Here is a 24,227-nt window from a genome sequence, read left to right as displayed (position 1 = left end):
ATCAAAACCTGTGTACAACACTGGCACAATATAAAAAACAATGGTTTAATGGGCTTAGACCCATAACTTAGTTGTTTTGATACATTGCAAAACAACTCTGAGGTCGTGAGTTCAAGTCCAACTAATCCTTAAATAAAAAGGCACTGGTTTTCTTATATTGATAAGGAATGTTCAGAGTGTGATATGCATCATCTAGGAGAGGATCTTTTGTAGCAACCATTTTTTTCCCTCTCAACAACCCCCTATATAGTTCGACCACCACATCAATAAGATAATGAAATCACTATTTAAAGTTGAGGAGTTTAGTGGCCATCCATTTTCAAAGTTTGATATATATAAATTAAGTAATCTTTTATAAATTTAATCTAACTCATTCAAGCCAAAAGGGTTGAGGAATTAATTTTTTTCATTTTTTAACGTGACACTATCTTATGGGAAAATTTTACAAAGGATTCGTTCCCATATCGTTAATGATAAATGTATCTTTCACTTAGGAATATTTCTTAAACCATAGTTTTACACTTGAATCCAATGTCCGAGGAGTCAAATAAAATATTCCCAAGTTGACATATATTAGCCAATAAAATGTAACTAAGTTTATAAACATTTTAAAATTAATTTAAAATATTTAGTTTTGTTCTCTCCAAAAGTATTACATATAATCAAATAGCTTGATTAATAAGAAAAATAAAATAATTTAATATCAAATAGCTTGATTGACTTCTATCCAAACTGGACTCGTGAATTTACACAAGTTACAAAAATTAATATTTATGTAAAATTAAAATTATTTTTAAAATGGATGATCGAAGCTGTATAGCGTCGTACTGGGTGGCATTTTAGGATTTATACCTAATTTAAATTTTTTATAATTATTTTAAATAAAAAATTAATTTATATTATATTTTTATCATCAATATGTTAAGTTTTATTTTTAATTTAAGATAATAATTAAGGTTCTTTTGTAGATAAAATAATTAATAAAGAAGATATTTTTTATAAATTTAGAAAATTAAAAACTAACATGGTTATAAGAGGTTATGAGATTGAAATTCTATTCCTTTTGACGAAAATGACTTTAATAATAGTAAATGTAAATCTAGGAGAATTTTTCGGCCTTCTCTCAGTATAATACTGAAGACAGACATTTTTGTAATTTGAAACAAAATATAATAACGAGTAAAGATGTGCCATGTGTAATGAGCAGCTGTAGGCGCAGAGCAGAATAACTGCACTGTCAATGCAGGAAAACTTCTCCTACCCTCATTTTTCTTATAATCTGGTTTGTTCAGTAGGCCTGCCTAGACCTTATCACCTCCGCAATTCTGTGTCTCTGAAGTAACCTTAGAACATGTGAAGGTAAGTAAACGACAAAGACTGTTGACTATTGAGTATTGACTGTTGACTTCTGATTGTATCTCTAAACAAAATCCATCCTTAAATAACACTCATCTCTCTTCTTCAATTGAGAAAACTATCTAATCTACAACACAGATATAATGTTTCTTCTACCTTTCTCTCCTCTCCTTAATATGTTTTCTACATAGTAACCAAGCTATATAGTTTTACTAAACACATCTTTTGTTAAATTTCTTAGTATCAAGATCTCAAAGCAATGGAGGGAGCAATACATCCAACAGATACCTCAGCTTTCAGGGATTGTTTTTCTCTTGCATGGAAGAATCCTTATGTTCTTCGCCTCGCTTTCTCTGCGGGAATTGGTGGTCTCCTCTTCGGTTATGATACAGGTTTTTTTTTTTTTTTTTTTTATTGTAGGAATTTGTTTTGTGTGATTAATTTTTTAAATGATGAACTTTAACATGGATATTAGAATAACCCATGGTTTGTTTTGTTGAAATAAAGAAGAATTTAGAATATTTTTTGAGATTTTTTTTTCTAAGAAGATAAGAAGATAAATGCTGTAGTAACAGTGAGTTTTGGAATTTTTCTCTTTTTTTTTTTTTTTTTACATTTTAGTACTTAGGCGACACTATATATGTCTTTTCTGTCATTAATTGTTAGTGATGTTTTATTTTTGTTGAAATAAGGGAGAATTTAGAAGAATTTTTTTATGTTTTTTCTAAGTAAAGGAGAAGATAGATGCTGTAGTAGCAGTTAGTTTTAGAGATTTTCTGTGTTTATTTTTTTACTTCCACACTTGAATATATTTTGTGTGGCTAAGAGTTTAAATTATAAAAAATTTAATGGATATCTCAACAATCCTTGTTTTTTTTTTTTTTAATAATTGAGTTTGGAAGAATTTTTTACATTTTCTAAGCGTAAAGGAGAAGATTGATGAAGTAGGAACAGTGGGTTTTTGGAAATTTAATTCTCCTTTTAAAGTAAAAATTAAAATAAAAATTAAAAAAAAAAAATTCTGACATTTTGGTAGCTAAGGCTACAACATGAATAAATTTTGTGTGACCAATTGTTTAAATGATGGATTTTTCAAGAACCCATGGTTTATTTTGATAAAATAAGGAAGAATTTAGAATAATTCAAGAGATTTATACAAGTATTAAAGATAGATGATGCAGTATCAGTGGGTTTTGGAGAATTTTCTCCTCTTTTTCTTCTCTTTTTTTCCCTTTTACTTCTTGTAGTGCTTTATAAGTATATCCTGACATACCCTACCATACCAGCTTTGTTCTCATTTACACTTCTTTTCCTTTTGGAGTGATCTTTAATGGGGGCTCAGCCCACTTTCTCTACTCATTCTCTCTTTTTATTATTATTATTTTCTTTTGCTTCGTAGGTTTCATTTTCTATTTTTCTTTTAATGCTACACAGCACGCCCTCTCTCTCTCTCTCTCTCTCTCTCTCTCTCTCTCTCTCTCTCTCTCTCTTAAAGCTGCTGCTATTAGCACCCCAACTTTTGTTTATCACACCCAAATTAAAAAGAAAGAAAATAAGTCATGAATGATTGCGAATAAGACAAATTTTGAGTGGCAATGGAAGCTCTCTCAAAAATATATATATATATTTGCTAGATATCTATTTTTGAGATTTAAGATTTTATATGAGCCTAATTATAATTGTAAACAACTACTAAAATTATTTGAAAAAGTGTTATAATGTTTTGTAACATTGATTATAATTTATTAGCACCCCAACTTTTACTTATTGCACCCCAATTAAAAATAAAGAAAATGAGTGAATGATTGAGTAATAGAAACTCTTTTTTTTTTTTTTTTTTTTTCTCGTTATATATCTAGTTTTTGGATTTAAGATTTTACATGAGTCTAATCATAATTGTAAACAACGACTGAAATTGTTTGAACAAGTGTTATAATATTTTGTAATCTTGACATTTTAATTTAATTTGAACCAGACATTCGTAGTGTTTGAAGAGAAGAGAGTGTTTTAATCTTTAATTGGGGTGTGTGAAATAATTTAAGAATTGAAAGTATAATAAGTAAAAAATGGGATGTCAATAACAGCTCTCTCCGTTTATAATAGGTAGTAAACCTCTGTTTTCCATCTACAATTCAATTTTAGTATAATAACCAATTCTTATATTCTCATAAATGGGAAAAAGTTGAGAGGAACAAACAAGACTTCCCCTCTTTTTTTTTTTTATTTATTGTTTTTGAAGCTTTCAAGAACAATAAAACAAAAACATCTGTAGAAACTTATGTGTTGAGAACTTAAGATCCTGTTTATTGGTTTTTTGGGTTTTCAGGAGTAATTTCAGGGGCTCTCCTTTACATCAGAGATGATTTCAAGGCTGTTGATAGAGAGACTGTTCTACAGGTCAGAAATTCAATTATTCAATCATTTATCGTCCAATAATTTTGTTGTTTCTTGTTAATTTCAACATAATTATTATTTCAATATATTTTTTTGGGTTCATATGACCATAATAACCTCATTTTCATCATAATATAATTATTACTTTGACTATAATACCATCACCAAGTCATCCAATTAATACCCATCATTTTCATTGACCTTAATACCCTCACCTGCTCAATTGACTGATGAAGTGCATCATCCATTCAAAGCATACCCAATTTTTAAATACCATAAATGCCCTTAATCTTTTTAAATGACCTAAATACCCCTATCAAGAATATGAATTCTTTGGTTAAGTCACTGATATGTCTCTTACCCTGTTTTTTTTTTTTTTTTTTTTTCTTTCCTTTTATGAATTAAATAAACATTTACATTCAACAAAAGCATTTTTTTTATTATATATAGATTAAGAAGAAAGAGAGATTTCATCAAGAAAGAAAAACAAGCAAAAAAAATTTTGATCCATGGAGGTCAGGTGACCTTCCAAGGAGGCTAAAACCCTTTGGCACAAGACCTAAAAAAATACTACAAAAGGCATAATGTTGATCATATCTGATGATACTATTTATACAGGAAAGCATAGTAAGCATGGCAGTTGCAGGAGCAATCGTAGGAGCCGCGATTGGAGGATGGATGAATGATCGGTTTGGTCGGAGAACAGCAATCTTAGTTGCTGACTTCCTATTCTTCCTTGGGGCCATTATCATGGCCTCTGCACCAAACCCAGCTCTCCTTATTATTGGCCGGGTTTTTGTTGGTCTAGGTGTTGGAATGGCGTCGATGACAGCCCCGTTATACATCTCCGAAGCTTCTCCAGCCAAAATCCGTGGTGCACTAGTCAGTACCAATGGTTTCCTTATAACAGGAGGCCAGTTTCTGTCTTACCTTATCAACCTAGCATTCACCAAGGTAGGCCAAAAAAAAAAAACTTATAATTTTTATCCCTAGTAACCCATTTCAAGACTCAAATCCAATACATAGTTATGGCTCAAACACCATTGATATGAACCTAACCAACACACCAAAAGCACCTAAGTGGCAATGGTGCAGAAAGTCAAGCCCTTATTTCAATTGTTTTGGAATAAGGCTTTGACGATAACGATGACAATTCAAAACATCACATGACATCCCCGACAAAGTACACAATGGTTTTTAGTATAGCATTCATTGTTTTACAGGAAAGAGATTTTAACTAATATATGGAGGTTTGATAGGCCCCAGGAACATGGAGGTGGATGCTTGGAGTTGCTGGACTTCCAGCACTATTGCAGTTCATATTAATGTTACTTCTTCCAGAGTCACCCCGTTGGCTCTATAGAAAGGTTTGGCCCTAGTTACCTTGTACTCTTGAGATCAAATACTTGTTCCCTATTGTTGGTAACATATATGGTTCTACTTCCCCCTTTTGTTATCGCTTCACAGGGAAGAGAAGAAGAAGCAAAAACTATACTTCGAAAAATATACCCAGAACACGAAGTAGAATCAGAGATTCAAGATCTAAAAGATTCAGTTGAAAAGGAAATCAAGGAAGAAGGATCTTCTAAGAACATCAACTTCATCAAGTTATGGAAAACTAAGACAGTAAGGAGGGGACTAATTGCAGGTGTTGGGCTTCAAATCTTCCAACAGTTTGTAGGCATAAATACAGTTATGTATTACAGCCCCACCATAGTTCAATTAGCTGGTTTCGCGTCAAACCAAACCGCTCTCCTTCTCTCACTTGTTACATCTGGTCTCAATGCTCTTGGCTCCATAGTGAGCATTTACTTCATCGACAGGACAGGAAGGAAGAAACTTCTTGTTATAAGTTTGAGTGGCGTTATTATCTCGCTTGGAGTTTTATCTGCAGTTTTCCATGAGACTACGTCGCATTCACCTGCGGTTAGTAGGCAAGAGACAGCCCATTTCCAGGCTCACACTTGCCCTGATTATCAATCAACGAGGTCGACTACTTGGGACTGTATGAAATGCTTAAAGGCTTCATCCCCGGAATGCGGATTCTGTGCTTCTGTGACTGATAGGGTAAATTGCTCATCATCCATCTATGAAAGCATCTGGAACTAGGGTTGCAACTTGGTTCAGAACCAGCATAGGTTGGTTCCACTAAATATGAACCAGAACCGAACTGAATGCCCTATAGAACCGAACTAAGGTCAGGTCAGTTCAGTTCTATGGGTTGCCAATTTCCTATGGACATGTTTGAAAGCAACATATTTTTAATGAAAAATAAATAAATAAATATTTAACATGAAAACTTCATATAATAAGTCACCAATCAATCCATAAAATAAAAAAGTTCATAATCTATCCCAAAAAAAAAAGGCATAAATCTATTTCCTAATTCCTAAAAAGTAGTAAGTCATTAAGCGTTTGGTTCGGTTCTATACAAGCTTTCAACCGAGAACCAAACCAAATTGGTAAGTTCTCCATTTTCTTAACCCAGAACCAAACCGCAACTTCTTCCAACCAAAAGTTATCGGTTTGGTTTGGTTTGATTCTTGGTTTGAACCAAACCAAGTTGCACCCCTATATCTTGAACATTTCACATCCAAGCTTGTTGATACCCTAACCATCCAACTGCTTGGTCTTAATTTAACCAACCAAATTGATTGTTTCTATATTTTCTCTTTTTTTTAGTCTCTTTTAGGCCTATTTTTAGGTGAGGCAAGAACCCTTTGTTAATAATTTTCAGATTCAACTTCACATGCATGAGGACATAATTTTTTTATATTTAGTTAGATCTTTCAACATTTGAATGAATGAATTCGACACTAATATACCCATTTTGGGAGTTTGTCTAAGTACTTTCTTCTTAAATTGCAAACCTTTTCCTTTCGACCATTGATGATCATTTAGATCTTGATTGGTGTGTCCTCGATACATAAATCAACATGTTTTCTCTCCCTCATTCTATTTCTTTTATTTTCTTTCTAGTTTTTATTTTTATTATTATTATAGATTTAAATGTGAAGGGTTTTGATCACAGGTCTGTTGTATTAACCCATGTGTTACTGTAATGCATTGTAACCTCAAAACTTAGGGAGGGGGACTGCTACCTTCTCAAGGTTGGAATTATTGAAATCTTGGAGGTTGATGCCTAGACACAGTTAGCAAAAGAGTAGGAGCAAATTTGACCGTAGAACTAAACACAATGATCAGGGCAAGTGGGCCCAAAGGAATTTAAAGAACCCCTCCTCCCATAAGCCAATGTTGCTTTTTCTGATGATCTAACATGCGGAAGAAAAAAAAATCAAAATTTCACCGAAAATCATCAAGAAAACATCGACTTATGGTCATGGGGGGTAAACCTAATATCACCAATTTAAGAGGGGGGTATTTCTGAAACACCCTTTTTCTCTTATTCCAGGATGAGAGGTTTCATACTTTTTGTTGGTCCTAACTGCCCCTAATTACGATGCAGTTATTTCCTGGAGCATGTTTGATATCAAACAAGACAGTGGAGAAACTCTGCCATCATGAGGATAGGCTATGGTACACAAGGGGGTGTCCAAGCAAATATGGGTGGTTAGCCATAATTGGACTAGCCCTATACATTATTTTTTTCTCTCCTGGAATGGGCACTGTCCCATGGATTGTAAACTCGGAGATCTACCCTTTGAGGTTCAGAGGGGTTTGTGGAGGAATAGCTGCTACAGCTAACTGGATATCCAATCTGATCGTTGCTCAGTCCTTCCTCTCCTTGACAGAAGGGATTGGAACCTCGTGGACTTTTCTAATCTTCGGCGTAATTTCTGTTGTCGCCCTTTTCTTTGTCCTAGTTTATGTACCGGAAACCAAAGGGCTACCTATCGAGGAGGTTGAGAAAATGTTGGAGGACAGAGCTCTGCAGTTCAAGTTCTGGAAGAAGGGCTCAGGCTCGGACGACTTACAGAAGAATACAGTTGTGTGATCATGGAGAAGAAGTGTAGGTTTGCTATGTGTGTAATGGGCCCTGAAAATGTAGTGCTGAGCTAGATTAATATTATAGACTACCTTTCTTATATACTAAGTAAGAACAGGCCCCATAGTGATCGCCTGAAACTTATATGCATGAATAAATGTATTTTTCCAAAACTCAAACTTACTTGAATCATAAAGAGGGTTGGATAAGTTGGAACTACTAGTATGGAAAATATATCTCACCTTTTATAGAAAATCTATTAAAAAAATGTATAAAATATGGTCATTGTTCACGTAATCATACAAAGTAGCAGTATTTTTCAAGATTATTACATACGAGAATTTCAAGTTCAATCATAAATCAGGGATCCCAAACACCACTTAGAATCTGAATCCTAAAAGCTTTTAGGATTTCTAACATAGACATTGGAAGATCCAAGCATCACATTGATATATGTATCAGTGACCATAAATGAGTAATCAGGAATATTAGAAAGGAAAATGATAGTTCAATTGTAATTCTATGGTACTTCAAACAACCTGATGGATCCAAACTTTTCAAGGTTGGATTTTGGCACCACTCGTGCAGTTCAAGAGTAAGATCCGGGTATAAACAAAGATATATATAGAGACCACTGCATTCATGGGAAATAATACAAGTTATCTTCAAATAAAACTTCAATATCATACCATCATTTGCAATGAAAATGTCTGTACTTCAAATATCACTAATTTAGTACTGAAAAACTTGTCCTACAAGAAAATCATACCAAGAATAACCTTCGTTTTTCTTAGGCAGCTATTTAAACCCAACAGTTAAATGTGTTCAAGTCCCAAAAGGGAAACTTCATACCTCAGGCAATATGCTCTGCCAAAGTAAGAATTTTTACGTGTTTCTTTTTCCTTAACTCGTGTGGGACCGGCCCAAAAACCCGAGTTCCAATCGGCTCTCCTTGCTTGTTGACAAGGACTACTGCATTATCATCAAACTTGATCTGACTCCCATCACAACGGCCCCGTTGCATGGCAGCACGCACAACCACACCATACACAACATCTCCTTTCTTCACTTTGCCGCGAGGTTGGGCTTCCTTTACTGATGCTACTATTGTGTCTCCTAACCTTGCACCTTTCTTACCTTTCACGGCTTGTATGCACATCACCCGCTTAGCTCCTGAGTTATCCACAACTTTAAGTTTTGTCCTCATCTGTATGAATGTCCTTTGTTGCTGCAAATATACGAGGAACGTGTTTAGAGCTTGGTCATAGACTTGGGAGAAAACAGTACATGAGGATGGACCCACTATAGACATGTTTTAATATATATATAAAAAAGTAAAGTAGAAAATATCTTTTAATAAAATATAAACTTGAACATGTTTTATTTTATTTAACTACAAACATCAAAAAATAAAAAAAATCATTGACATGTTACTAAAAAAATAAGAAAATTAATCTCCTCCAAGATACCAAGTTTCTATCATTGTCTAAGTCTCGGATTTTAGCTTAAACATCTGAAAAGCTTACACAATCACGAGTACCAAGTGCCCATGTCTAACAAGTAAAGCAGAAAGAAAGCAAACTAACCTGAGATAAGAAATTGCTGCAAGTTATGCTTCCCATCATCTCATGTGATGTCATCAGAAAACCTGTAGAATTGTTTCCAAGGCCTCCCAATAATGAACGGCCCACTGTTGTTTATTCAAAACAAATGTAATCAGATGAAATCCAAAAGAAAGAAAAGAAGAAGAAAATGCTATATAGTAAAATACTAAATGTAGTTTAGCATATCAATAAATATAGCACCATGTTCGGTTTTCAAGTGAACAATATGATGCATAGAATAACTTTTATACGTATCTGAAAATAATTAAATAACATTTTAGCTGTAAATTAAGTATTTAATTGTGAAAAGTACCGTTATTGCACTTCATATTTTTTAGCTTATAAAGCATTAAACTCAGTTTAGTGTGATGTACCTTAAATCCAAAAGTCATTCTTTTCAATATAGATGGTTGTAGGGGTGATTTATATGATTCTTTAAACAACATATGTGAGTTAAAAGAACTATCCAAATCCATGTGCGCAAAACAAGTCCAAAAGTACAACCAAGCTAATGTCACACAAAAAAATGAAAGAATCTATGAATTCATGTTTTTTTTAATGTTTTTCTGTGTCCAACCAAAAATTAAAATTTCAGATATATCTTAAAAATAAAGGATCATACTGTACTACTTACATTCACTAAATATTTGACAAAAGTCACAATGCCACACCTAGGACAGCCAAGAGAAATCAGTTCCAATGGTTCTCTCCCGAATGATTAAACCAAGTCCTAATGGATTCTCAGAAGGTATTGGGACAACTAGTAAAATTTCAAACCTTACTAGAGGTTTGCGAACTGATGAGGCATATAAATTATCTAGTTTTTTTCCTTAGTCACTATTAGCTGTCATCGATGATGACACCCACATTATGGAATCCTGATCCACTGAAAAAACTTCTCGCCCATTCCATCACGTTATACTACGTGTCTACTACCATGTGCTATCAATTTTTTTGATAGATTTAAGTGTGAAGGTAGGGTTTTGATCTTAAGTCTATGGCACTAACACGCACCAACTTTACCACCTTACTGAAGTAGCAAATTCAACTTTTACTTCCACTGAATTATCTTATTTCTAGGATCTACATATTGTCAATATATATATAAGTCTGTACTAACCTGTATGAGTTAAATCTGAATAACTACTCAGCGAAAGGAAATATTTTGAATTAGTATGAGGGTAATAAGTGTCTTAGCTGCTCCAACCTACCCTTTTTTTCATATTTATATATGTTATAATTGTAAAATATATAAACCTATCTTTCACTATTTAATTTTTTGATTTTTATAAATTTATTGCATCATGCTTCACTCAGGCGTGCACCTTGCCTTGTGCCTCAGCCATCATGAAGCCTTTGCACCTTAAGTGCACCTTTCGCCCTTAATTACATTGCTTAAAATTTTACTTTTATGATTTTTGTCAACAACACAAACAAGAAAATGGTTAAAAATCAAGTGAATAACAAATAATACAAAAAGAAAAGAGAAAACTGCAATATGGAAGCATCATTGCAGTATCTAGCATCATTGCAGTATCTAGCATCAATGTCTAATTATGTTAATATGGGCATATTCAGGTATCTGGGCATCATAGCCCAAGCCATGCTATGACAACATGATTATCATAGGGGACTTTTAAATGACCATGGTAAGATTAGGATGAAACCTTGACAAGCTTGAAAAAAAAGAACTCATGGCAATTCGGTTCGAAGATAATTATAAATTAACTAGAAGAAGAAGAATCCAGAAAGAGGTCATGGTGGACCTGAAACAAGGAAAATTATGAGGCAACATCCAAATTGATGTCAATGAAGCAGATCTATGGAACAGGATAGCATATGAAATATACTCCCATAACAAACAATTTATACTCGAGGTACAAAGAACTTTTTTACAGCAATAAAATTGAACTCTTATGAACTAGTTTATAACAAGAAAAGCTGTAATCCTCTGTTCCAACCCAAAAAATCATCCAAACTGAAATGCTACTACACATAAGAAAACCTGCAATGCTTTTTTTACCTTTTTGGATCATAAAGCAATGGAATTTTTTTTATCAATAAAATAAAATTATATTTAAAGGAAGCAGCGATCCCAAGAATCTCTCTCTCTCTCTCTCTCTCTCTCTCTCTCTCTCTCTCTCTCTCTCTATATATATATATATATATTGGGAAAAGGTTGCGTGGACCAAGGGACCATGTAGAGCATGGACCGAGATCCACATTTGGGCCACGTGGACTGCCACATTGGTCCAAATGACAACTCAACCTCTTGTTTGCCATTTAGATTGGGCTTGAAAAAAAAAATCCTCCCCAAAAAAGTATTTTTTGGTGTTGGATCTTGAGTTTAAAAATGGACGGTCACTGAAATCCTAGATTTAAAATTTAAATCCAACTGTGGAAAAATCTCTTTCTTAAATTCTGTTTTTTTGAGAGTTCATAAAATTTTATGCTTTACATACATATGGTACCCAATGGTGTATTTGGGCGCCACGTTGACATGTGGTTCATAGAGATGTATGGCCCTTTGGTCCATATAACCACATCTTATATATAGATAGATAGATAACTGCCAGTGAGAGGGACTCACAAGCCGGGCCTGCCATGACAAAGGTCATACAATTGAATAGAAAACAGTAGCATCTTAATCTGGCAAATAAGATGAAACATACCCGCTAACCATTTAGAAGTGAAACACGCCGTCATCTCTGTACGTGAAGTGCACAAATGATTTCTTGATACTCCCTGTCAATAAATAGCAAAACGGTATGAGAAATACCTACAGACAATGGGGCAGGTTTCCTATACCAAAATACAAGCTTTTTTTATTTCTATATTTACGAGTAGTTCTCATGTGAAGCACATTTCCCTCAATCTGGACTATCCAAAATTTATAGTCTATTAGCGTAGGGAGAGCATTTGTACATGGGAAACTTGTCAACTTCCAAGGTAAACGGTAAAGCCACCATGGATCTAAAGTTTACTTATAGTTATAGGAACGTCCTTAATCTTAAGGATGCACTAAATGTACTAGACATTATGAAGAATTTGGTTTCATGTTCGCTTTTGAATAATAGAGGGTTTAAACTTACATTTGGTTGGACAAAGCTGTTCGACTAAGATCGGGGTAGGGTTGTTTGGATGAAGTGTAGTTCAAGATTAATGTAATAAGTGAAAATCTCAATAAATCTTGTCTTCTTCTTCAATTAAGAAAGTTAAATAAAGGAATATCATTGGCATTCTTTTGCTTATATGTCAGTAATACAATAATCATTAGCACTAATTTGGATGTTGTCAAAAGCACCAAAAAACTCTTGATGAAAAACTTTGATATGAAAGATTTGGGTAGTTCTAATGTTATCATGAGTATTAAAATCATAAGAGAACCCAATCGAATAATTCTAACTGAATCACATATTCACGTTATATAGAGAAAGTGCTAAAGAAATTTGATCATTTTAACTATGATGCAGATAGGATGCCATTTGGTCCCCATATTACTCAAAAAGAAAATTTAGAAAAATAAACACACACACACGCACACGCACGCACAAAAATTTATGCACCAACATATCTCAAATAGAGTAATCTAGAGTGATAGACCATAGTGGGTCAAACATAGCTATCTAGTAGACAGACTTAATAGATACAATGGTAAGCCTAAACAAGAGAATCGGGATGTTCTAGACAGATGTTTTTGATAAGTATAACAATTTTATTAAAGAATAAAGAAGTGATGGAGATGACCAACTCAAGAACAACAGAACAACGATAGAAATCCAACAATGACCCTACGAAAACCCATTATAACACTGTGACATTACAATCCCTGTCCCACCTCCGCACAAAGTCTTCAAAGAAGACACCCCTAAGTATATTTTGGATTATCATCTTCATTTTAGGGGATAACATGTTGTGCACTTGTACTAGAGAGATAAGTCAAGCAAAGATTGTAGATTCTAATTTCAAATCCACAAGTGTGGATGTATTCACTTTTGTGGAGAGGTGTAATTGCTTAGAAATCCACCAAACAAACCTAGATAAACAGATCCACCATGGAGTCGGAGCTTATAGCTTTATAAAGCTACAAGGAAATAGAGTGGTTAAGGCACTTCCTACTGGATATCCTATTATGGCCTAATACAATACTTGGTGTAGCTATGATAGCCAAGCATTTATATTAAGGGCCTACAATAATTCATATCATAGGAAGTCTAAGCACATTCATCTGAAATACAATATTATGCGACAATTGTTGAAAAAAAAATTTATATTTTTTATATATTTTATTTTATTTTGGGGTGGGGGGCATAGCTTGACTTTGTAAAGTCAAAAAAGAACTTAGCTAACCCCTTAACTGGAGGATTGGCTAGATAGGTAGTCTATAGTTCATTGAGAGGGATCGGGCCTAAGCCTACAAATACATAAATCACCTGTAATGGAAAACAATTTGTTTGATTGATTTTAGAGAGTAATATATTAGATTATTTCTCCAAAATCATCCTTGTGATGCAGTAGTACCATATTTATCGTTACTAGATTGAATCATTGTCTCTTAATGCTTTTTATAACTAGATAGTCCATCGGGCCGTTGGGATACAAGGCACTCTTAGTAGAAGCACCCATATGAGTATAGAAGAGGGGGGCGGGGGGGGGTTCACTTACTCACTTCCTGTGAAAATTTAGGTAGATTGCGTAGAGCGCTTGCGATAACTTGGGAATGCTTATGGACGAAGCAAGCACAATTGTAAGAACTCAACAGTTTTCAGAAGAATTGGACAATAGAAGACGTAAGATCACTACAAAGCTAGTAAAATCAATCAGCTTATCCTATGCAAAGAGCCAAGTCCAAGAGATAAATTTTCTAACACATGGCATTTCCATTCTACACTAATTTTTCATTCATGTGGGGTTTGTTATAACTTATAAATTACAAAAATTTATGTAGTTATTATGACTTATTGGTTATTGTGAGACCCACTTCTTACAGGCCATGGTGCCTCCTTTTCGACATTAATTTGTTGGCACCACAAGTTGGATGTGAGGGCATGAATTTCACATATTTGCTTGTTTTAATACCTTTTTCATGAATCTTCTTGTATTTTTTCTAATGGGATTTTAATTCTACGTAGGAAAAGAGAAAGAAATTTGAGTGACTTACATGTCATATGATGATGGGTAAGGTAAACCTCTCCTAGAGAGTAGGGAGAACCGAACATGTACACGCAATCAGGACACACCATGCCACATCAGACTGGGTCAATCAGGTCGGGTATAGGACGTGCCCCCTTGGATTGTGAGCTCTAACAAAATAATTTTTTTTTACTCAAAATTTATTTTAATCTATCTTTTCTTTGTTTTTTAGTCTTTCCATATTTCTCTTGATTACTTTACAGAGTTTCCAAAATCTTTATGAGATTCTTTTCTCTATCTAATCAAGTTACAATTGTATCCTTTTATGTAATGATGAGAAATTAGAGCCGAATCAGGGAAGGGAGACCATAGTCTATACAAGTCCGTCTATTGCTTTGCAAGCATATAGAAAAACTTTTAAACCCTCCAAAAACCACTCTACTTCACAAATGCTTTGTTCTTCTCCTTCATTTTTTTATTTCTTGCCTATAGTTAATTTGCATTATTTCTAGAGTGACTTCCTAGTTCAGATTCCTTTCAAGAAGTAGTGTTTTCTCTTCCTTTTTTTAATATGAAGAAATTTATTATCAAAGAAGAAAAGAATGTACAAGGCAGTCAAGATGAACAACCTAAAAGAAAACAACTTAAACAAGATAGAAGCTACCTGGGTACAAAAACCCCAACCTAAAAACAAATTCTTCCAAAAATACACATTTGAACTCAACAAAAAGTTTACACCAAAAGAACAACAAGCCAAGAATCAACAATCAAATATCTTGAGAAGATGATTCCACTCCTTTCGAAGCTGTGTTGGCTTAATAAAGATGACATCATTGAATCCTGGTGGGTGATCACCTGACATTTATCAGATCTTACTCATAGAGAAGAAAAGGCAAATATTACCTTTATGACAGCATGCAAAGCACATGCCTCGGTCTGGATAAAAGTTACATTGATAAGATCATTTTTCCTCCTTAATCATTTGTTAAATATTATATGCTAGTTAAATATGTTGCATTTACAATTGGGCCTGAAATTGATCCAACTACCTATGGATTTTCTATGAGTATTAGTTTTTGATATTTTTATTATTAGTATTTCCGAATCACGACCTTTATTTCCAACAGTTTTTCTTTCCTCCTTTTACAGCTTAAAAATAAATAAATAAATAATCTACAAAAGTACCTCTCCCACTCAGGGGCCATTTGTTAAACTGAACAAATAAGTGCTAAAAGATTATAATTGTTGAAACTATATAAGCTCTGAATTTAAATGCTAAGGAAGTTGTTTGTTCACCTGTCTGAATCGTGCTCAATTCCTTTAAAATAAGCACTATAATTACAAAATCATGTTTGTTGTATACTGTTAAAAGCTGGTAAGTTGACTATATTGTCATTTCAATCACATTATACACCGTCCAGATGTTTCAAATGTCTATTTCCAATCACACATAATAAAAAGAACACAATTCTAAAAGATAATATGAAATTGAAATTATAATTTACAAATACAATTCATTGTATCAAAATTATATCCATTGCCACAACATAAAAAACATAGAATGAGTTAGGATGAAAAATAACATTGAATTTGTTGACACAAACTACTAAGCACAAACTAGCACCATCCAAATGGCCCGACTCCATTATGCAATAATGGATCTAATTTATAGTTGGTGGCAAAAAAAAAAAAAAACAGAAACATTTTGCTAACTGACTTAGTAAAGATTTGGAGCCTTACTAAGGATCATTTTGCTCAAATAGATTACCACCTCAGCAATCTAACACCACAGCCCTCTAACTTGATCCAAGGTTTTATAAATGGACAGCAACCTGACTTCTACATAACTCCCAAACTTAAAATTGAAATTCAACAATGAAAAATAATTATTTTTTGGGATTATTATTTTTTTTTTTCCAAAGTTCATACAATTTTATCCTCTACATCCTTGAAGCATTAGATCATGTTTTCGGATGCCACAAGTAGAGCCCAAGTACCCTTAGTAAGGGTGAAATCCTTACTACCTCAGTAAAGCTAGTCTGGCTATAAAAAAAAAATGTTAAAACCCTTCTCTAAACCGAAAAACCCATTCTCTAATAACTGTTTTACAGCTTGGAATCCAAGCTCCGCCCTTCCCTAAACTGAAAAACCCAATATTCAATCACCAAAAAACCCCAAACAAAAACAATATTCGATGGAGTAAGAGAGATAAATATATAAAGAGAGAGGGGATGAACGCGACCTACCTCTTTTCAATCTTCAAACGACTGATCCAATTTTTCACCTTCACAGAGTATTCAATCTTCTTCTCTCTTACAGATTCTGTTAAACTTAAACCCCGTTTTTTTGGGGGTACAACAAAGGAACCTGGAGGAGGGACTTTTTTATAAATAGTCCCTAAGTTTTGGCTGATTTCTTAATAATCCATTCACGTCAAGATTATGAGGTTCCAGCTTGAGGTCACTCCAGCACGACCTTTTTCAAAATTACAAAAATGATCTCAACTTGAGGTCATTTTGATCAATCACCAAGAAAATTGCAAACTCACGTCCGTGAAATTGCGTTGGTTTGTTTTCAAAATTACACAACTATCCATGTAATTTTTAAAACTACCCTTTAATTAATTTTTAAACTACAAATAAACTCTCTAGATGCATGTGTGTTTGCACATGCGACCTTCTAGTAAAATATAAAGATAGAAGCAAAAAAAATTTACTGTAGTTATTTAGAAATAATTTTTTTATTGTAATTATTTATTACTCTAAAATAATTATTCTATTGCACATTCTATATATAGATTATAAAATATAAAGCTAGAACATTTTGTTTTCTATTCGATAACTATTTATTACAATAAAATAATTACCTTATTATCAATTATACAAATCATATATATATATTATATATATATATTATATATATATATATATATATATATATATATATATATATATATATATATATATATATTTCTAAATAGAAAGGAAAATGATTATTGTGTTGTTGCCCATTGTATAAAGTATAAAACATAAAGATAGAGACAATTTTTTTATTGATAATTATTTATTATTATAGAATAATTGTTGTTGCCTATTATATGAAATATAAAATATGAAGATAGAACTTTTTTTTTTCTCTATTTGATACAAATAATGTTGAAGTGACTTTAGATTGGAACCTCATATCGCACTTAGAGAAGCCAAACAAAAAAGAGAATTGACTTTAGTTTCAATCTAATACAATAATCTCTCTTAAAGGTGCCTTCCAGAAATCTTTGAAAAAATTAAATTAGGGTTTCACATCAAACCTGCTACTAAAACCTCCACAAAACCCTTCCAAAAATTAAATAAACACATCAAGCAGTGAATTATACCTAGTAGAATTTGAAATTTTTCAAAGATGGTATTGGAGGTTTCTTCCACTTAGACTGTTGCCCTCCATTGGAAGATTCCTTCCCCATTTTTCAGATCTCTCAAACCTAATTGATCGAACTTTTCATAATAGTGGATAACAAACAATGTTGGGGGGAAAACCATCTGCTTAAACACGAATATAAAATTAGATAAAATTGGATTTTTGCACACTGATTCCTCCACATACATTGAAATGCCTAAGTATCTTATAAAAAATTAACAAATTTGCTAAGGAGACGAACCTGATAGTTATAACCTCAGAAGAAGAAAACCCAAGCCTAAATTTCTTCCAATCAATGAAACCCTAAAATCAGAGATTTATGTATAATCGTGATGATAAAACATAAAAAAATTGCAACTTTTACCACCAATCGATACCAACTTGGAAGAGATTAAGAACAAAGAAAGCTTGGAATTGAAGAAAACAAATTCAAATTTGAAACTCACAAATATTAAACAAAGCAACTGGCGAACAAACGAGAATCGTTCAATGCAAAAATGTTAAATTTGAGATTTCTCAGTGATCTCTTGAATATATGAAAATCCTAGAAACAAGGGAAAGAAGAAAGAGTTAGAGAACAAACCATTATTATTAGTTTCAAGAGAGAGAGAGAGAGAGAGGAGGGGTATCTCGGAGAAGAAGACCTCTCTTTATTAGGAGGGGCTTCCCCAACCCTTCATTTGAATCCGATTATGGTAGTGGGGTCGAAGAGACAAACATTGAAGAAGCACAATCGTTGAGAAGTTGAAGAAGCAAAATGATTGATCTGTTGAATATCTAAAAACCCTTGAAACAGAGGAAAGAAAAAAGAGTTACGCTCTGTTTGGATTGAGAAAAAAGAAAAGAAGAGAAACTCATTAAGAGAAGAGAAGACTAGTTTCTCTTCACTCTGTTTGGATTGAAAGAGAAGATAAGAAAAAGAACCAAGTTTCTCCTCTTTGGTTAGGATTCTTAAGAGAAGAGAAGAGAAATTATTCTTGTCAAATGACTATTATACCCTTCATAATCTAAAGACCAAAATTCTACTTGTACAATGATACAAAATATAAACACTTAAACTCATTTATAAAGAACATGATAAATATTCATTTTCCAACTACATATCATACCAACAATAGTATTTTTAGTCCAAATGACTATTATACCCTTCATAGTCTAAAGAACAAAGTTCTACTTGTACAATAATACAAAATATAAACATCTAAACTTATTTATAAAGAACATGATAAATATTCATCGGGAGTCATTCGGCATCAGTCTGTTTATCAGACGCTTTACCCTACAAACCACAGCTGTTCGATCGGGCGCAATCCAATGGACACTTCAAAATCAAAAAACAACTTTACAAAATTGTAAATACCTCTCTGCGCGACCTCTTTCAACTCGACCTCTCGCTGCAACTCTCTCTCTCTCTCTCTCTCACACACACACATTCTCCATCTCCCACATGCCAGGACATTTTGAAACTTTATGAAACTATAAACCATGGTACTGACTAAATCATTTAATGGACTCAAAAGGCGTGGCTTGGAAAGGAATCCTTAAAGTGAGCGAGGATTTTGATAGAGGGATTAGATTCAAAGCGGGGACAGGAGACAAAATTAGATTCTGGAATGATAGTTGGTGTGGCACATCACCTCTAGCAACCCAATTTCCTACATTGTACGCATGTTCCATTAAGAAGAATCGCTCTATCCAACAGTGTTTGATTCGCAACTGTTCCAGTCCTAATTGGGATTTGGGGTTCAGGAGACATTTTAATGATTGGGAGCTAAATGAGGTGACATCTTTCCTTGATCTCCTGCATTTAGTTCATCTCAACGTCAGCGAATAGGATAGGTGGGAATGGACTTGGGCTAAAGATGCGAGATTCTCTGTAAGGTCCTTCCATAAGTGGCTCATCCCTCTTGCTAAGCGATCCTTTTCGGGGTCCATCATTTGGTTCAAATCGGTTCCCTCAAAAATTTCCTTTTTTGTTTGGTTGGCTTCCCTTGGTAGGATTCTTACAATGGATAAGTTGATTATTCGAGGTTGGATCACTCCCAATTGTTGTCCCCTTTGCTTGAGGGACGGGGAAACTATTGATCATATCTTAATTCACTGCCCCTTTGCTCATAATATTTGGTCAATTTTCCTTGGTCTTTTCCGAATTAGTTGGGTCCTTCCTCGTAAGTTCTCCTCACTGTTAACAGAATGGGTCAGAAATGATTTTCAACCCAGAAAAAGACTCTTGTGGGCTATGCTTCCATCGGCGATTGCTTGGGGGGTGTGGAACGAGAGAAATAACAGGGTGTTCAACGGTAAGGTTAGAAGCTCTCATGCAGGCTATTTGGAGATCTTGGGTTTCTTATATCTTTGGTCAAAACAGCACATAGAGTTTGTGGGATTGTCTTTTGATGATTTTGTTTTTAGATGGAATTCTATTTGTAATTTTTGATGTTTTAATTCTCTTGTTTTGTTACTTTTCACGAGGCTTCCTCGGCCTCCTTGTACTTTGTTCCCCCCTTCTTTTTCAATATATTATACTTCTCAAAAAAAAAAAAAAAACCATGATCCAGATTCATCATTCTCTTTAGTAATCTTCTTTGAACTGTTTTGTCATCTAATAAAATCAGATAATATTTGCTGATTAGCTCAAATAAAATCCAAAAACCAAAATTCTCCAATCAAATAAAACTCAAAAACCTTCCAACTAAACCACTTGTGATAGCAACACATTCCTAACCAAGGCGGAAACTTTCACATCGCAGAGTTATCTGACAGAACTCTCCTCTTATAAATTTCTCCAAACCAAGCAAAACCTAAATTCCGCAAAACTAGACTACATAAAACTCATAAAAATTCTCAATTTACAGCGACAATCAAACTAAGTAAAACTAGCTTCTAATTAGAAAGAACAATAACCATAAATTCTCGAAGCAAAATTCAAGCCAAAAGAAAACTCAAACAAAACCCAAATTCGGATTGTTTCCTTAGTTTTTCAAATAGATGTCTTCACCTTCCACATAATTCACGTGATTTCCGATTCTCTGAACCAATAATTAACCTCTAATTCACAATAACTGTATAATCGAGGAACTTCAAACAATTCTATTATTCTAAGAAACAAACCTTTTCGCCTCTTTCGATATACTTCACAGAAACTAGCTCTTTGGTCTGCTTATCTCGCATCAACCTCGCCACACCAACATTACCTCTTGATGACCTTGAGATCGAAGATGATGACTTCCCACTGTTAAAAAAAAAAAAAAAAACAGAGCGTGTGAGGGTTTTTGAAAAATGAAGAAGAAGAGAAAGATCTGTGCCGTTGAAGAGAGTTTCTTGAAGAAAACCAAAGAAAGAGAGAGAGAGAGAGAGAGGATACCTCAGGTCGTCTCCTACTCGAGTTCGGCTCCTTCGTTCTACGCCTCCAGGCTTCTGAAATCAGATTAAATTTGTTTGGTTACTTGGGGTGTAAGTAGTAATATCTGGTCTGCCAATATTAATTATCTTTGGAAATTTTGAAATTCATGAGGGCAAACTTGAAACGTAAAATTTCTTTCTCTTCTTTTCCCTCTTCGTCTCTCCACTTTTCGAGAGAACGAAATATGACATTTTTTTCCCTCTCTTCCCTCCACTTATCTTCTCTTCTCTCCCCACTTGACAATCCAAACAGGAGAAAGGAAGAGAAGAAAGGAACCTGGAAGACAGGAAGAGGGACTTTTTTATAAATAGTCCCTAAGTTTTGGCCGATTTCGTAATAATCCATTCACGTTAAGAAGTGCGATATGAGCATGAGGTTCCAGCTTGAGGTCACTCCAGCACGACCATTTTCAAAATTACAAAAATGACCTCAACTTGAAATTGCTTTGGTTTGTTTTCAAAATTACACAACTATCCATGTAATTTTTAAAATTACCCTTTAATTAATTTTTAAACTACAGATAAACGCTCTAGATACCTCCGTGTTTGCACATGCGACCTCCTAGTAAAATTTAAAGATATAAGAAAAAAAAAATTACTGTAGTTATTTATAAAATAATTTTTTTATTGTAATTATTTATTACTATAAAATAATTATTCTATTGCCCATTCTATATATAAAATATAAAGTTGGAACATTTTATTTTCTATTTGATAACTATTTGTTACAATAAAATAATTATCTTATTTTCAATTATACAAATCATATATATATATATAGAGAGAGAGAGAGAGAGAGAGAGAAACGAAAATGATTATTGTGTTGTTGGCCATTGTATAACGTATAAAACATAAACATAGAGACAATTTTTTTATTGATAATTATTTATTATTATCGAATAATTATTTTGTTGCCTATTATATGAAATATAAAATATGAAGATAGAACTTTTTTTTTCTTTTTTTAATAAGAATAATGTTGAAGTGGCTTCAAACTAGAACCTCATATCGCACTTCTTAACGTGAAAGTGTATGGGAACAAAAAATGATTTCATCGGGATACGAGTGAAAAACATCTATGGTTCCTATCCTCTTTCCCGTTAAGAAGCGGGATATAAGGTTCCAACTTGAGATCACTCCAGCACGACTCTTTTGAAAACAAACCAACACGATCTCAATGACCTGAGATAGTAATTTTCTTGGTTATTGATCAAAATGACCTTGATTATATTAAATTTTAAATGTTAAGATGAGGACCTTTTTAGTATTCAAATTTTTGTGTTAGGCCACTTTTACTCCGCCTTCTCTTATTATAATAGTAAAGATATTTTATATAATTGGCAACAACAAAATAACTATCTTATGATAATAAATTCGCATCAATTAAAAAAATAGCATTAAATACTTAAAAATTTATTTTTTAGAGATTTAAAAAATATATGTTTTAAAAGAACGAAATCTAAACCCGAAGAAAACCCAAAATTTTCAGGTTTGGTTCGGTTATGATCAATTTGAGGTTATGTATAAAAACCAGGACTGGAATCGAACCTAAATAATTAGTTTGATTGGGTTCGGGTAAAAACCCGTATGTACACCCCTATTGTTATCTTAATTGATGAGATCGTCAAAAAGGGTTTTTTTTGTAAACGCATCAAAAATAAAAATGTCTTATATCCACAAACAAAACTCATTAGACAAAGCACACATGTGGATTTACAATGCTACACATGGATCAATGTGAGACTAAACTTTTTTAGAATCGTAGATCACCCCATATCCAATAATGCCACTCTTCCTATTTTCGATGCATCCCTTTGTTCAGTATTTCTTCTTATTTTACCTAATATAGATCTCGGGGTGACACGTACATGAACCTACTTAAGTGTATATTTTTGCCTATTTAGTGAGTATATGATTAGTTGATTTGAATCAAAATTCTAATGAACCATTTTAGTGTTTTAGCATATTAATTGCTGCATTTTGAGTATTTTTATTCATCGAAGTCCCTTTACGGAACCTTTTGATCAAGAAAAAAAAAATTCAATTTCTAATTTTACAAATTTGATTCTTATGTGATACATTAAGATCTTTTGGTATTTTGTATGAAACTTTTGGAGATTATAAAATTAACTTTGCATATTTTGGTTACTTTATTTTTTACCAAATCAGTCCCATATGAGAAGTTTGATTCTTCTTTTGCTAAGTAAGCAAACTATAAATAAAAGCGAAGAATTAATTGTAGAGATTCCGATGCATACTCCCTACAATTACAAAATTTGAAACCAAAACGGGAAAAATAAATCACAATCTCCAAAATATGGACCTCTAACTTAATTGGACAATTGAGAACAAAATAAACTTCCTAAAAATTTAAATTGTCCATAAAAACTATTAAAAAGATCCCCTGAAAGCCAATGGTGATAGGGATCACTTATTGAAAAAGTTTTGGATTAGGCTGATTTTTTGTGAGGTTAAGCCCAATCCAAAACTTCTAATCCCATCAAAAGTGATTTACAAATTAACGGTAAAAATCAACGGTCCACAATTATAAATCACTTTTGATGGAGTTATAAGTTTCACATGGGTCAAACGTATTGGCTCCATGTTATCTCCCTAACGTTGTCTACCAAACAGGACCCAATATATATATATATATATATTTATATTAATTAGGGAATCAAAATGAACTATAAGTGATATAATTAGGGGTTCAGAGTTCAATAATTTTCTCTTTCATTTATTCATGTTAATAGGGAATCATAATATAGAGCTTTAAGTAATAAAGCTTGTTCAATGAGCTCTTAGGCCCAATAAGCATTTGGAATGGACTTGCACCATATTTTGTGGGCTGATGTTCAATAATATGGCTTAAACGTATTGGCTCCATGTTATCTCCCTAACGTTGTCTACCAAACAGGACCCAATATATATATATATATATATATATATATATTAATTAGGGAATCAAAATGAACTAT

The 24,227-nt window shown here is 33.2% G+C and overlaps 2 protein-coding genes across 4 annotated transcripts; one reads left to right on the top strand and one right to left on the bottom strand.

The window, feature by feature from the left end:
* The first annotated feature begins 1,222 nt into the window (after nucleotides 1–1,222).
* Nucleotides 1,223–7,915, top strand: INT2 (inositol transporter 2). 2 transcript variants are annotated; one of them, XM_086417268.1, is made up of 7 exons: nucleotides 1,223–1,359; nucleotides 1,598–1,748; nucleotides 3,683–3,753; nucleotides 4,369–4,704; nucleotides 5,010–5,117; nucleotides 5,218–5,817; nucleotides 7,217–7,915. In XM_086417268.1, the coding sequence occupies exons 2-7, from the start codon at nucleotides 1,616–1,618 to the stop codon at nucleotides 7,703–7,705; spliced, it is 1,737 nt and encodes a 578-aa protein (XP_086273394.1). In that variant the 5' UTR covers nucleotides 1,223–1,359; nucleotides 1,598–1,615; the 3' UTR covers nucleotides 7,706–7,915. The 2 variants fall into 2 exon arrangements, with proteins under 2 accessions (XP_086273394.1, XP_086273393.1); XM_086417267.1 differs by lacking the exon at nucleotides 1,223–1,359 and having other exon boundaries at nucleotides 1,465–1,748.
* A 269-nt stretch (nucleotides 7,916–8,184) lies between these two features.
* Nucleotides 8,185–21,293, bottom strand: LOC147390651 (Ribosomal protein L14p/L23e family protein). Of its 2 annotated transcripts, XM_086417269.1 has the most exons (6): nucleotides 21,212–21,293; nucleotides 20,959–21,079; nucleotides 11,973–12,045; nucleotides 9,283–9,386; nucleotides 8,549–8,924; nucleotides 8,185–8,330 (listed from the first exon to the last, which is right to left on the bottom strand). In XM_086417269.1, the coding sequence occupies exons 2-5, from the start codon at nucleotides 21,016–21,018 to the stop codon at nucleotides 8,550–8,552; spliced, it is 612 nt and encodes a 203-aa protein (XP_086273395.1). In that variant the 5' UTR covers nucleotides 21,019–21,079; nucleotides 21,212–21,293; the 3' UTR covers nucleotides 8,185–8,330; nucleotide 8,549. The 2 variants fall into 2 exon arrangements, with proteins under 2 accessions (XP_086273395.1, XP_086273396.1); XM_086417270.1 differs by lacking the exons at nucleotides 8,185–8,330; nucleotides 20,959–21,079; nucleotides 21,212–21,293 and adding an exon at nucleotides 16,680–16,835 and having other exon boundaries at nucleotides 8,356–8,924.
* Between the last annotated feature and the right edge of the window lie 2,934 nt (nucleotides 21,294–24,227).

Source organism: Akebia trifoliata, chromosome 11 (genome assembly GCF_017979445.1).
Source record: "Akebia trifoliata isolate Shusen 1 chromosome 11, ASM1797944v1, whole genome shotgun sequence".
In the NCBI taxonomy this organism is placed as follows: Eukaryota; Viridiplantae; Streptophyta; class Magnoliopsida; order Ranunculales; family Lardizabalaceae; genus Akebia; species Akebia trifoliata.
Note: the sequence above shows the minus strand (reverse complement) of the source record. Positions and strands in the feature narration are given on the sequence as shown.

Bases quoted from the DNA above. Each gene is read 5' to 3' on its own strand.
- INT2 (XM_086417268.1), top strand. From the start codon at position 1,616: ATGGAGGGAGCAATACATCCAACAGATACCTCAGCTTTCAGGGATTGT. The intron at 3,754-4,368 runs GTCAGAAATTCA...CTATTTATACAG, and splicing joins ATAGAGAGACTGTTCTACAG to GAAAGCATAGTAAGCATGGC. The intron at 5,818-7,216 runs GTAAATTGCTCA...ATTACGATGCAG, and splicing joins GTGCTTCTGTGACTGATAGG to TTATTTCCTGGAGCATGTTT.
- LOC147390651 (XM_086417269.1), bottom strand. From the start codon at position 21,018: ATGCGAGATAAGCAGACCAAAGAGCTAGTTTCTGTGAAGTATATCGAA. The intron at 9,387-11,972 runs GTATGTTTCATC...AATAAACAACAG, and splicing joins CACTTCTAAATGGTTAGCGG to TGGGCCGTTCATTATTGGGA. The intron at 8,925-9,282 runs GTTAGTTTGCTT...GTATATTTGCAG, and splicing joins GCAGCAATTTCTTATCTCAG to CAACAAAGGACATTCATACA.